This window comes from Lemur catta, chromosome 5, assembly GCF_020740605.2.
Source record: "Lemur catta isolate mLemCat1 chromosome 5, mLemCat1.pri, whole genome shotgun sequence".
NCBI classification, from domain to species: Eukaryota; Metazoa; Chordata; class Mammalia; order Primates; family Lemuridae; genus Lemur; species Lemur catta.
In genome coordinates this window covers 3,447,337-3,462,600 of record NC_059132.1, presented here as the reverse complement: position 1 = coordinate 3,462,600, position 15,264 = coordinate 3,447,337, and the positions used below count along the sequence as shown (strand labels likewise).

The window sequence follows — 15,264 nt, the reverse complement described above, 5'->3', positions numbered from 1 at the left end:
ATTTAATAGTTGCTCTTCTTAGACTAAATCCTTAAGGCCCATGTGGATATAGTTTCAGGTTGCTTAAACGTATGACTAAAATTCTTTCCAAATTTTTTTCACAAACCATAATCTTTGGAGTGTCAACAAAATAAGGCCAAGAGAGTCAATGATAAACTTGAAAAGCTCTTTGAATTTTGCAAATCCTTAATAACAGACTTTAGATACAAGTAAAATAATTTTAGTACTCTAAAGAATTCTGTTAAGCCACCCTAATGGAATTTAATAATAATCAAAACTGTTAAAGCTAAAGAACTCAAAAAGCATTATTGATATTAAACACTTTTAACTCAGCCCCTATTCAATATCAAAATCAGTATCAATCATCAATTTTATGTCTGGACCTCAAAATGAAATCTTAGACCTATCATGTGGTTGCAATTATAAATTCAAGAATTTCATTTAAAAACCTATTAAACCAGGTCAAAAGTAATTATCACCTTTCATTTAACAAAGAATTTTTTCTATTATAACCTAAAGACATAATATACATACTTAAGAGTTACTCAAATTACCTTTACAGGTCACAACCCACTCACCTTGACAAAACTCATCCGAATGGTACACATTTTGGTGAGCTCATATACTGCCTCAAACCCATGGTTGACAGACTGAGCCAGAAGCTGAGCAAACTCCTGATTGTTAAAAATTTTGAGGCTGCAGCTGCTGGGAATCTTACAGACAGTAGTAGGATGAAAGCCATGGTGGAAGTTGCAGTTCCTACTCTGCACAAATATGCTGCTGTCGCTGAGGCACTCCGCGTACACCTCCCCGCCAACATAGTACAGATGAACACCTTAAAAAGACAGGCGTTACGAGAGTCAGTTTAACAAAGCATCGTAATGAAACTGAAGACGGATGTTGCAACCAAGAAAACCACGAATCCGTAGCAAACTCCCAACAGCCTTTAGACAGAAGCTACCACTAGGTGGCCTTCTGCTGCCAGAGATGAACAAGAGGTAAATGTCTGCCTAAAGCTACAATGATCCTCAAATAACTAAGAGTAAAGCCTCAGGTTGGCAGCATATTAGGTTATGGGTTCTTAGGTTTTTTTCCCTTTTCCAACAATCATTTATCATCTCTATGAGAGAAAGAGGTGGCTATAAAAAAAAAATATTCTTTTGATGAGTCCCTTCAAATGAACGACTGGTGGTATCAACTATCACAGTCTTTGGCAGATTTTACAGACTCTTTCTGTTAAGGATGAAAATGGCAACACTAAAACAAAACAAAACAAAAAACAAAGAAAAAACCCCCCAAAGTTACATATGTTATTTCAGGTCACAAGAAGAGCTTTTAAATGGCAGATTTATTTTACTTTGCTTTAAAATTTTTTTTGATATTTAAAATATATATAAATAATACATGAAAATAGGTTCAATATTAAAATTCAAATTATATAATGAAAGCTGAAGTCATGAAGTATTTTCCCAACATATCCCTCCATCAGCTAATTCGCTTTTCCGCTTCAGAGGCAGAAACTACTGTCAGTTTGGTGTATATCCACTCAATTACATATACATGTCCCTACGTAACATTTTTGTGTGACTTTGTGTGTGAGCACATATGTGTGTGTGTGGTTTGGTTTTAACACATTATTAACCAAAAACTTGCTGTTTTAACTGAAAAGATGCTGGAGACTTTGCTCTAAAATATAAATCTGCCACTGTATATATATTTTAAATGCTGCATATAATTCTAGAATGAATATACATAATTTATTTAACTGTCTACCAATGGGCAACTTTGCACTACTTGTCACTACTGCAAACAGTGCTTTTTAGCACCATCTATACAGATACCTCTGCACAGTGAGTCACAGACTTATTTTGTTTCGGAGCAAATAAAAATAAGCCATGAAAGAAAGGGTCCTAGAACTATATACTGGGAAAAAAAGGAATTGTAGAATTTCAAAATTTACCAGAGTTTCCTTAAATTATTTCTACTTTAGTGTGTGTGTTGGGGGAATCAATGTAGAGAAGTGAGACATTTTACCTAAAAACAATCATGGCAAGGTGGCAGTAAAGTCAAAAGAGAATGAAAACATTGTTTTCAACTTATTTTTGGCCATAGTATTTTCCTAATTTTCTTCTTTTCTATATGAAATCCTATCACAATTATGTTTATTTACCTTTAGTTCCTATTTTGGACCAAGACTCTCACAAGTCAAGAAGCAAAAAGAAACAAGGGAGAAAAACAAAACTTCTCCAGAAACGGGCCATACCTTCTACCTGGGATGGGTTTCCTTCCTGACCACTAGATGCATGAGTCTCTGACATTTCACTGCAGTGTGAGAAGGGCCTTGTTTGTTGTGGCAACTATTTTGGAGGATGAACTGTAAACAGAACCTTGTTACCTGAATTTAAAGGGGGGAGGGTAAAGCCACTGAAGCCTTAATGTCATTCACATTGGATTTCCCACTTCTAACTCTGCTCCTCCAACATCATGGTAATTCTTACAAGTCATCTCAACCTCACATACTCCACAAATACCATAATTACAAAATTCTAATCTTTCACCAGCATTCAAATACGCCACTCAAAATATCTGTTGTGTATTTACCATGAGCCAGGCACTGTTCTAGCTACTGAGGATGTTGTTGCAAACAAGGCAAATTCCTGTACAGCTTATTCCAGTCAATGTAACATTCAAAAAACCAAAAAAGTAGTAATACGATTTCAGATCCTTAGCACTAGGAAGAAAAACTAAGCAGGATAAGGAAAACTTTGTTTCTTTATTTATGTCTTTATTTGAGTAATACATTCTTCACTATCTGCAATTTTAGGAGAGGCCACACCTTCAGCTTCTTTGTATGCTTCTAGCTACCTTACACAATGCATGGAACACAGCAAGTACAACAAATGACTGAATTCAATTAAATACAGGGAAATGACATGATTACCTTTTCCAATATGTCGCCTAGTGTTTTCAATTGTTGAATTACGATTAACATTTGACAACAACCCCAAGCAGAATCTACTTTTGTTATTTGAAGGATCTGTGAATCCATCTACTAAAACACTAGTAGAAGACGCATGAAAAGCTTCCCCAACACGGTTGTTTAATTCATAGTAGACAATCGAACACCAATGTTTGGGCTCTTCATAGGCAACAGGCTGAACATCTGTGAACAAACCAGACACGAAAAAAATTTCATAAATGAGTATCAGAAAATCCAGACTTCTTTATGTGTTCTGTGTCTACCCTTTAACCCAACCCAAGCACTACATGAGCAAGAAAATTTTCAGATATTTCACTCAAGTCTCACTCAATGTCCTTCCTAGCTTTGAGTCTACAGCCAAAAAACAGACAGTAGAAATAGACTTGAATATGACAATTTAAAAAATTATAGAAATGCAAGGATAGGCAACTGTCTCAGCTTCCTCGGACTGCTGTAACAAAATACCAGAAACTGAATGGCTTAAACAACAGAAATTTATTTCTGACAGTTCTGGAGGCTGGGAAGTCCAAGGTGCCAGCCTATTCTGTGGGGGCCACTTCCTGGCTCGGAGACAGCTGCACTCTCGCTGTGTGGTCACACAGCCTTTCCTCAGTGCATGCTCTTACGAGAAAGATCCAACTCCCTTCATCTTCTAAGGAAAAACAGAGAAGAACCTATCTTTGTTATAAAGTGGCAAAGAATTTGACTGCATTATATTCATGTTGTAGAGTTTTGTGGAAGGCAGAACTTTTTCTTATAATTTCTGTCTTCTTATAATTTTATCTGTAAATACTTTGGTATGTATCTGTAAAGGATAAGGACTTTTTCTGTTGTTACTGTTGAAGTATAATCACAATAATCTCATCATGAGGGCATAATTCAGAACATAGTAGCAACAACACATTTTGATTTTTCTTTTTTTGCAGAAACTAATTTGGGTTAAATTTGAAACACAACTTTTTCAGCATTTTCAAAGACTTAACTCTATTAGTATCTGTAAAATTATTTAAATAAAAAGATGAACTAAAAAACTGAATTAGCAAATAATCCAGCAACTTCAGTTCTAAGTATATATCCAAAAGAACTGAAAACAGGGTCTTGAAGAGATATTTGTACACCCATGTCCATACCAGCATCATTCACAATAGCCAAAAAGTGGAAGCAACTCTAGTGTCCATCAATGGATAAATGGATAAACAAAATGTGGTGTACACACAGAATAAATTACTATTCAGCCTTAAAAAGAAACGAAATTCTGACATATCCTACAACACAGATGAACCCTGAGGAGAGTATGCTAAGTGAAATTAGCCAGTCACAAAAAGACAACTACTGTATGATTCCACTTACATGAGGTATATAAAGTATTTGAAATCAGAGACAGAAAGAAGAAGGTGGTTGCCAAGAACTAGGGGGAGGGGAGAAGAGGGTGTTTTTATTTAATGGATTTAAGTTTCAGTTTTATAAGGTGAAAAGAGTTATGGAGATAGATGGTCATAACAGTCACACAAAATTATGAATATTAAATGCCACTGAACTGTATACTTAAAAACAGTTAAGATGAGAAATTTTATATTATGTATATTTTACCACAAAAAAAAATTGGGGGGAAAAAACCTTATAATAAAGCTTTAGTAACCAAGACTATGAAGTATAGACATATAGACCAATGAATAAAACAGAGAGTCCTGAAATAAACCCTCACATTTATAGTCAACTCTTTTCTAGCAAAAATGCCAATTCAGTGGAGAAATGATACTCTTTTCAACAAAAGGTGCTGGAACCAGCTAGATTTCTACATGCAAAAAAATTAATTTAGACATTTGGCATATACTACACACAAACTTAATCCAAAAAAAAATCATAGATCTAAATGTAAGAGTTAAAACTATAAAACTTCTAGAAGAAAACAGAAGAGTATTTTCCTGGCCTTGGGATAGACAAAAATTTCTTAGATGCATCACCAAAAGCATAATCCAGAAAAGAAAAAACTGATAAACTGGACTTAAAAACTTAAAGCTATTGTTCTTCAAAAGACTCCAAGAACATGAAAAGAAATCCACAGACTGAGAGAAAATGTCTACAAATCATACAGCTGATAAAGGACTCATATCCAGAATATATAAAGAACTCTTACAACTCAATAGGACAACAAACAACCTAATGGGCAAAATATTTAAAATAAATATTTTACCAAAGAAAATACATAAATGGTTAATAAGCACATTTTATTTTTATAAGTAGGTTTTAAAATGCTCAATATTATTACTCATTCGGGAAATGCAAATTAAAACCATAATAAGCACTTCACACCCACTAGAATGGCTATAATTAAAAAGAGACAATAACAATGTTAGGAGGATGGGAAGAAACTGGAACCCTCACACTTTGCTGGTGAGAATGTAAAGTGGTATTACCACTTTGGAGAGGTTTTGCAGTTTTCCTTAAATAGTTAAACTTAACATATAACTCACCAATTCCACTCTTAGAAATAAAAGTAATGTCCACACAAAGACATGTATGCAAATGTTCATAAACCTTTAAATAATTCAAATGTCCATCAATTGGTGAATGGATAAACAAAATGTGATATATTCATACAATGGAATACTGTTTAGCAATAAAAAGGAATAAACTATTGGTACATGCTACAACTTGGATGAACCCTGAAATGATGCCATGTGAAATGTTCAGAGAAGACAGATCCAGATACAGATACACGATGGAAGGGGCTGGGGGTGGCAACGGGGACAGACTGCTAATAGGCACAGGAGTCTCTCTAAAGTTATGGAAATGTTCTCAAACCAGATTGTGGTGCAAAGTTTTATACATTTACCAAAATCATTGAATCATACACTTAAAAATAGGTAGATTTTACAGTATATAAATTATACCTCACTAAAGTTGTTTTTAGAGAAGTGGCCAAGAAGTTAAAAACAACATAAATATGAGTACTTCTCCTACCTCTGCTGGATATACTGGGCATAATCTGCGGAATCATGTTATTGCTTGTATCCATCGGCTGGGAATTATCTTGACCCATTTGATCATCGGGAGGCATATAGGCAGGAGGAGGTGTATCAGCTAAGAGAAAATGAAACCAGCAAGTTAAAGTCTCAAAAGCATAGTTAAAATCTTCATCCTGATCAAAGTTGTTATTCTAAAAGCATTAAAAAATTCTTAAGATTACCAGCAGGGTTCATGACATCAGACACACAAATGTAGGCTGTGATCCTAGGGCAAGGGAAAAGGAGAAAAGACGGCACACCTAACAGCTACTAAAAATCCACGATAAGCCCATATTTATTTAGCCCAGATCCCTGGTAACCCAGGATACTAGAATCACTACCAAAATTCACTAAAATAGAACTCATGGTAAAAAATTTTGTCTTTATTGCACATGCTCCAAGAAACTAAAGTTATTGCAAATCAATTTGAAGGACAAAGATTATCCTAGTTTGGGTATCCACATACTATAGAGATACTTATCAACTATCAAGATCATCATATACTGTATATTGTCATTTAAAACTAGAAGATAAAATCATGCCCCTTGAAAATTTGCCATCAACACTAATAGGAACTGTCTAATTCTTTGGCAACATCCAAAAATGACCATTGTGTCCTATTTAAATGGCTAGGTAATTCACTTAGGAAACTGAATGTTAATCAGAAAATCTTTTAAGTTCCAGCACTCATGGCTGAAAATTTTTGTAAAAGCTACTGTTATACTTCTTTGTCTCATTAACTATAAATATTGAATATAATTTGTCTTTCATCCCAAGGTTTATACAGGCTATATTTTGAGACAGAGCTATAATTAGCACTGAATCTAAGAAAAAGTATGAAAACTTGTTTTTCAGCAAATTTCTAACAGCAAGTTAAACAGTTGGTATTTAATTCCCCTTCAAAAAAAAACTATATCAATTTACATTTTGTTGCTATAGAGAAATCACAAAGAATATATGGTAGGTCCTTGAATAACACTCTATTTAGTGTCATTTCATTATAACACTGATCAGGAAAATCATCATCATCATCATCATCATCATCATCTCCCAGCCAGGGCCACCACCTGTGTGAGTTTTCAGTCTCCCCATGGCTGGGTGGGTTTTCTCCCGTACTCCCACATCTCAGAGATACGCACACGAGGCAAATCAGCATGTCTACATGGTTCCAGAGTGAGTAGGTGCAGGTGGGTGTGTGTGCGTGCACCCTGCCATGGGACCGAGCCCTGCCCAGGGCTGGTTCCCACCTTGTCCCCTGAGTTGCCTGGATAGGCTCTGGCCACTCTCGACCCTGAACTGGAATAACTGAGTAAATAATTATCTTGTTTTTATTAATCTTTCTTAAATGTATGTATAGCTCACGTTTATTTCAATGTTTAATTTCAGAAGTGTTGGGTCTTTATTTAGAAGTTTGTATATTGCTGTGACCAGAAACATGCCCTAAGAAACTAATGCTCATTTATATCAACCACTACCCTGTGGTAAAATTGGTTTTGTCATGTTGTTTCATTTAAAGCTGTAGTTTCCAAGAACCTATTGACAATGGTAAGTGAGGACTTACTATACTTACATATTACTCTGCCAGACAATAGTAGGTGTTCAAATATGTCTTGATGGTGACAGAATGATGCATCTATTCATGTGACATGCCATTAACAAAATTTAGAAACTTTACAAAATCTACTTATTAATTTTCTTCAGTCAAATCAGTTCATCAGTTATCTAACTAAAGATAATCAGGGTTCATTTTAAACTTCCAAAGTGTAAAATGATTTGAAAAGCCATGTAGTCAAGCTGAAAGAGCAACGACTTTAGAGTCAGACGAACCTGCCTCTGAACCGCTACTTATCAGATCTGCAATCTTAGGCAAGGAACTTAAACTTTTGGGGTTGATATCAATTTTTTTTCTATCTAAAAAACAAGAATATCTATCTCACATAGTTCTGACATTAAATTTAATGCAATAGTTTTTATCACAGTATCAATTATACAAAAGATAATAAATGGTACTTAGTATTATAAATTATATGAAAATATTTAAGTCAAATATGACCACCTCCATTTTTTAAACATATGGTACTTGGCAAAATAAAATTCAAACTCTTCTGGAAATCGAACAATTATCTAACGAACACAGAGTCAACAGCTAGCTCTTGACACGTAGGAGTTCACCCAGAGGGCCTCCAGTAATAACAACTGCTGATTCTCGGGGCTTTTTTTCTTTTTCTGTATCAATAAAATAAATTCTTACCTGGGAGCTGAAACGGACTTCCTGGTCCAGAACTTGCTGGGGAGTTGGGGTAGGTGCTACTGGCAGGGGACGGGGGGTAGGGGCTGTTTGGAGATAAGGGAAAAGGAGTGTTGTTGGGCTGGTGGAAAGAATCTGGAAATGTGGCGTTTTGTGGCATGTGCGGTTCATTGTGGCTCAGGTTCCTGAACTGAACCAGAAGGCTGTGCTGTGGGTTGAATTCATTATGACGAGGCACTAACACTGGAGGTAAGACTGAAAGACAAAAATCAAAAGTTAATCGTCAAAAATGAGTAAAGCAAATGTCCCATCCACACTGAGGGGTCAGTAGAAAGGATTCATGTAAGACTGTATACCTATTAAAATAACCTACTTTTATGAAGGGCTGTTTTATAGAACCCTGAATCTACATTTACAAAATAACTAAACTCAAAACTTTTTCAGCATTTAGCCTGTATAAGGCACTCTGGAAGACAGAAAACCCAGAAAACATACCACTCCTGCTCCATAGGAGAGAAGGCATATTAAAAAACAACCACAATACAGAGAATTTAACACAATGGGAGTTCAACAGAGGTGAGCACCCCCAGCTAGCGAGGAATCAAACAAAGTATTGTGGGAAAACAACACCCGACTGAACCTGAAAGAGCCAGAAGGACTTCACGTGGCAGTGCCAGGGGTGGGGAGAGGTAGAGGAGGGAGATGTCCCCAGGTAGAGATGAGAAAAGCCAGTCAGTGGGCCCGAGCACTGAACAAGGAGGTGTGACTAGAGAGTGAAGCTGGGGTCTATTATGTGAATGTCCTGAAAGCCTCCACATTTCCAATTTTGTATACTTTCACCTGTCTTAGTTTGAAATATCTCATATTTTATGTTCTTTAGTAAGATTTTCCCTACTGAAAATAGTAACATTACCTAGGTAGAAGTCTTCCGATCAAAGTCAGTCTTCTAAATATGACCATAATGAAAACATATATGACAAAACCTAAACCTTTTAACAGATTCTTTTTTAGAGATAAAGTTTAACCTCATTCAAATGTTCACTTTCTCTAAAGACCCAAATGATCACATTCAAATACCTGATTACCTTTCCCTAAACTGAAACAAACCTGAATCTTCAAACAATAAAACAATTCATCTCGTTCATAATTTTCCTATATTTGTCAATGTAGTTTCACTTTAGAAAATCTCACTGTGATTCTGATTATCACTCAACAACAAAATCAGTTTGTTTTTAAGTTACCTAGGTCATCCTTTACACCTCCTGAAGCAGGGATGTACACAATGAATCAGAGGCTCTGTAAGTCAATATTTGCAGTTTGATTTTTGTTTCTTTTCATTCTACTGAATTAGAATTTTAAATATGTGGCTAACATCTGACTATAACTGTTTTGTTCTACTGTGTGTTAACAACTGCTGTTCTCCTTACAGAATGATGGGGCAGCTGCCCCTGGAGAGTAGGCTATTAGACAGCAAGAATTTATTTCTATGTTTAGCTGGCTAGTAATCTGAGCGAAATAACTACGTAGGAATTCAGTCTCGTAAGGCTTTCTTTACTTATTTATTTTTAGAGGCATAGATAAAATCACTGGTTTCTCTCTTACTTGTACATTATCTGTGCACATAATGTTTTAAAAATTTTATATTCATCCAAAATATGTGGACAGTTCAAAAAGACAGAAGCTATAAGAGATCATAATAAAATAGCAATTTCTAGCCCCCTCCCACACTGTTTCCATAGATAAATTTAATTCTTAGCCATTTTTTGTTTTGGGATTTTTTTTTTTGTTTTTATTTTTGTTTCTAGACAGAGTCTTGCTCTGTCGCCCCAAGTAGAATGCAGTGGTGTCATCACAGCTCACTGTAACCTCCAACTCCTGGGCTCAAGCAATCCTGCCTCAGCCCCCTAAGTAACTGGGACTATAGGCACATGACACAACGCCTGGCTAATTTTTCTATTTTTAGTAGAGACGGGGTCTCACTCTTGCTCAGGCTGGTCTCGAACTCCTGAGCTCAAGCGATCCTCCCGCCTCAGCCTTGCAGAGTGCTAGACTTACAGGCATGTGACATCACACCTGACTTTAGCCATTTTTGGTAACATTTACTTTGTGTATTGCCAAATAATATACTTATATTGCTATTATTCATTTGTCAAGACATTATTTGTAGACTTGCTCTTATGGCAAATGAAGCAGTTTTTAAAATTATTCTATCCCACTTCCATTCCCCACAATAAAGTTACATATAAAATTTTGATTAAATAGATATCCAGTATTTATGTTAGATATATAAAATTATTCATTGCTGAGTCAACTGGACTGATTATATTTTTTCTTAAAAAGTGCTTTTATCAAAATTAACTATTGCCTTGTTCCTTCATTTGCTTAATTTTAAGTACGTACCAATGATCTTTCCAGAATTCCAATAGATCTGTCAATGGCCTGTCAATACTATTTTTGGATGCCCCAAATCACCAAAAAATTTATTGACTCCATGTTTTCCCCTGGATCTTCCATTCCTTTGTTCCAACTATACTGTTTATTGTTTAAGTCTCCCACAACTCTGAAGTCCTTGGACCTCTCTTCCCTCCTCCTATTGGATCCCATTGCCTGGACCTCATCCTCTATTAGCGTCCTAAGAAAGGGTAAGAAAGATAAAATTTTTTCATTTCTTGCATGTATGAACATATCTTACTTTTTGTCTGCAAGCAGAATTCCAGATAACGTTTTCCCTCTGAATTTTGAGGGCACTGCTTCATTTCCTTTTAGAATCCAGAATTGCATTGAAAAATCTAATACTCTGATTTTTAATCCTTTGCATATGTTCAGTTTTTTCTCTCTGGAAACTTTCAGAGTCTTCTTTTTATCTGTGACTTACTAAAATTTCATATGTGGGTCTTTTTCTATACCTTGTTCTAATTACTCAGTCACTAGGCCCCTTCAATTTTCAGTTCTGGGAATTGTTCTAGCAGTATTTCCTTGAAAATTTTCTCTCTGCCATCTTCCTCTATTGCTTTATTTCCAGAATGTAGTGTTCTATAAGAATCGACATTTAATTTGAAACTGATTCTGGGCCAGTGAGTGTTTTTAGCAGTACTTTTCCATGCATTGACTCATCTAATCCTCATAACTACTCTGTGAGGTAGGGATTATTATTCCCTTTTTACAGATGAGGAAACTCAATCACAGAAAGGTTAAGTAACTTGCCACCCCAACTATGGGGGAATACACGAAATTCTTAGACTTACTCCCAGAAAGTATAAAGCTTAGGAGTTTTTCACACTACGCTTTTCTATTAAATCTTCACACCTTTCTTCATCAATTCCTTCAGGCTATAGCTCTCCTTGGACTCAATAAGAAATTGAGAATCACCTCATATCAACTGTCAAATATCACTCTGAAACTCTTATGTTGAACTTTCCCTGACAGGACAGTCACTGCTATCCTTTTCTCTAGTCTCCACATTCAGTGTTGTTTTAGGTCTTTTTACCACAGTGTGCTGACGTTGTCTCCATGCGAAACCTAACGGGGCAGACGGACTACGGTGGCTGCCAGGATTCCCACCCCTGGGTACTCATGCCACAGGGTAATCAGTCCCCTCCTTTTGAGTATGATCTGTTGACTTGCTTGTAACCAACAAAACATGGCAAAGGTGACAGGAGGTATGTGATTATATTCCATAAGAATATGACACCCTTGTTGTAAGAAGACCCTCTCTTCCTTACTGGCTTTGAGGAAGCTGCCATGACTGTGAACTACCTATGAGGAAGCCACGTGGTAAACAACTGAAGGCAGTCTCCAGGTGACAACCAGCAAGAACGCAACCGCTTCCAAGGAACTGAATTCTGTCAACAATCACAGAAGCTTGGAAGCAAACCCTCCCCAAACTGAACTTCTAATAAGACCCCAGCCCTGACCAACACCTCAATTACAGCCTTGCAAAGCCTTGCATAACCCAAGTTATGACCAGATTCCTGACCCACAGAAACTGTGAGGTAATAAATGCATGTTGTGTTAATCCACTAAGTGTGTGGTAATCTGTCATGCAGCAATAGAAAACTCATGCACCCAGCCAGTATCTCAGCTTAGACCATTCATTCATTGCAAATAAATGCAATAAAAAATATTTACTGAGCCACACCTATTAAATGCCAGATAACAATACTATTCTAGGCACTGGGGATGCAGTAATGAATGAAACAGAGGAAGGCCCTGCTCATGTCAATAAACAATAAACAAAATAGATATCTAACACAGAGTCGACTAGTGATGTGGGTATTTGAGCAAGGGCTGAATGGAGTGACAAGGGTGCCCCTTTCCTGGGGGGACAGTAAGTAGAGCCACCAGCAAGACCTAAAGCCTGGATGCAGGAACATGGCAAGGCGAGGAACAGAGAAGTGTGAGAGGAGGCCATGTAGAGCCTTGTAGAAAGCTGTTCTAAGTGTGACAGAAAGCCTTTAACATGTTTTCATGAGGGACTGACATGATTTATGCTTTTTAAAAATCACTCCGGCTGCTGTGTAGGAAACACAATGGGCTAGGGAAAGAAGAGAGCCAGGGAGACCCATCAGGAGACTAAGGTGAGAGATGATGATGGTCTGCACTAAAGTAGTGGTGTGAGAGATGACAGTATCAAGATATATTTTGAAGGTACCGCAAACAGCATTTGCTCATGCCTCAAATACAGGACTTAAGAGGGAAGAATAAAAGATGACCTCTAAGTTTAGGGAGTTAGTGACATGAATGCTGGTGCCATTTACTTCAATAGAAAAAACTGGAGAAAAAAATGATCTAGTGGGAAACAAGTCAAAAGTTCTGCTTAGACAAACATTACATCTAATATGCTTATTAGACATTCAAGTGGAGATGTCAAGTAGCCAACTAGATGTACAAGCATAAAACTCAAGGGAAAAGTTGACTCTGGAGTTGAAAATGTGAGCATCAGCTTATAGATGATTTTAAGACATGTGACAACATGAGAGCACATAAAGAAAAGAATATAGATGGAGAATAAGCCAGCAAATGGATGGAGTAAGAACAGCCAGTGAGGCAGAAGAATCAGGAGGAGAGTACACTGTCTTAGAAGCCAAATAGAGAAAAAGCTTTTGAGCGGAAAGGAAGATTAACTGTATCAAATGCTGCCAAGAAAGCAAGTAAGATGAAGACAGAGAAATGACCCTTCAAATCTCTAAGAAGGCAGTCACTAGTGATCTTGAAAAGTTAAATGGTAGGAAAGAAAGACTAACTAGACAGGTGACAAGAAAGAATGGGAAATAAAAATATGGAGATAATAAAAATAGAGAATCCCATAAAAGCATCAGCAGAAATAATGCAGTAGTAGACTGGAGATGGGAGTGTGTGAACGAGATCAAGAGAGGGAATTCTTTTGTAACTTTTATTTTAGGATGGGCAGTATCATGACATGCTTGTATACTGTCAGAAACAGTCTGGTAGAAAGTGAAAATATAATGCTAGAAAGAAGGATAAGAATTGTAGGAACAAAGTCATTGAACAGACAAAAAGAAATGGACATAGTGCACACATGGAGCTTAGGCTTTAAATAAAAGAGATAAGTCACCCACAGGAAAGGCAGCGTGGATACATGGGAGCTTACAGTGAACAACAAATTAGAAGAAGCCACTTGGGAATTGTATCACCTACATATGAAAAGATACATTCAAAATCCAATATTACTTCCAAGATTAACATCTTTAAGAAGGAAATACAATGCTAATATGGCCTTTTAATTACTAAATCAGTTACATGCAAATCAGGAAGAGAGAATTTTTTTTTTAATTCTTCTTAGGGGAGTAAAACCTACCTGGACTCTCCACTCTCTTATAGTGGTATGGGTTGATGCAAACTTCTTTTTGCTTAGATCCAAAAGGAAATTCACAAATATCCAACGGTTTTAGCTCATGATGACTCTGCAGATCAGGCCAGCGCCAAACGCGACAATAGATAACGTGGGGTAAGCCTTTTCTGTGAGACACCTGGAGGCGTCCATCTAAAGATCTGGGAATAGTGACACATTTGCTCGGTTGTCCTGGACTGCTCAAGGCTTTCTCCAGTTCCTCCATGGCACCCTTTTTCTTTTTTAGCTTTTTCACCAAAGCATCGACTGCCTTCTCTGCCCATTTCTCCTCCTCATCACCTTGTTTCCAGCCCAATAATCGCTTTACTGCTGGACTAGTAAAAGAAAACAAGCTGGCCATTGACGTCATTTGATAAAAATCTTCAGAGACCTTCCTGTAACTCAAAGTCAACAGCTACTGCAAGAACAGATCACAGGTGAAAAGTCACATACAGGTTCTAAGCAGAAGTTCCAATTTAAAAGGGAGGAGTAACATCTATCTTCACAAGTGCCATATGCTTCTTTCATTGGTTCAAGTCCTGAAAGAGAAAGGAGGAAAGGATTCTAATTTAAATCAATTCAATTTACATACATTTAAATCAATAAAATTGAAAAGTATATTATTTTTATATAACCGCAGAAAAACATTACAAAGTAAACAGAAAACAGAGAAATTTTCTCTAAAAGATCTGTGACCACTCACTTCTTTTTCAAGTCACTGGCAAAGCCAAACAATAACCAAAGCAAAACCAGGTTGCTCTACCTTCTATGTATTATCCAAAAAAAAACAGCCTTTGGTCAGGCCACTGAGCCCTGCAACAGTCTTCTAAGATTTGACTGTTGAAGTACTTTTCTTCACTGAAATCCATGTTACGTGCTACGTCAGTTCTGAACATGACATGTCCTGATCTGAATAAAAACCTTAAGAGAAATCTAGCTCTTCCTTAAGGTCTTTATTCTCTTTAAAATGTTTCACAGACTTAGAAAGTCTAGGCAAAGGCCATGATACTATCCAAGTCACATTATCAAATGCAACCTGTATTAAAGGCTGTATAACATGTACCAAACCCTTGAATAAATCATAACACATATAACTATCGGTATATATTTTTAAAACTAAGAATGCTGAATAAATTTAAAGAGAATAAACTGACCCAAACCAGGTCAGTTTATAATT

The 15,264-nt window shown here is 36.6% G+C and overlaps 1 protein-coding gene across 2 annotated transcripts in view; it reads right to left on the bottom strand.

The window, feature by feature from the left end:
• The window catches only part of SMAD5 (SMAD family member 5), a 31,765-nt gene that overhangs the window by 5,649 nt on the left and 10,852 nt on the right, over window positions 1–15,264 (bottom strand). For both annotated transcript variants that reach the window (XM_045550850.1, XM_045550849.1), the window contains exons 2-6: window positions 14,055–14,626; window positions 8,240–8,491; window positions 5,945–6,064; window positions 2,942–3,163; window positions 579–835 (exon numbers count right to left, since the gene is read on the bottom strand). In XM_045550850.1, the coding sequence (XP_045406806.1) occupies window positions 579–835; window positions 2,942–3,163; window positions 5,945–6,064; window positions 8,240–8,491; window positions 14,055–14,457 (1,254 nt within the window). In that variant the 5' untranslated portion in view covers window positions 14,458–14,626. The remainder of the gene's footprint in view (window positions 1–578; window positions 836–2,941; window positions 3,164–5,944; window positions 6,065–8,239; window positions 8,492–14,054; window positions 14,627–15,264) is intronic.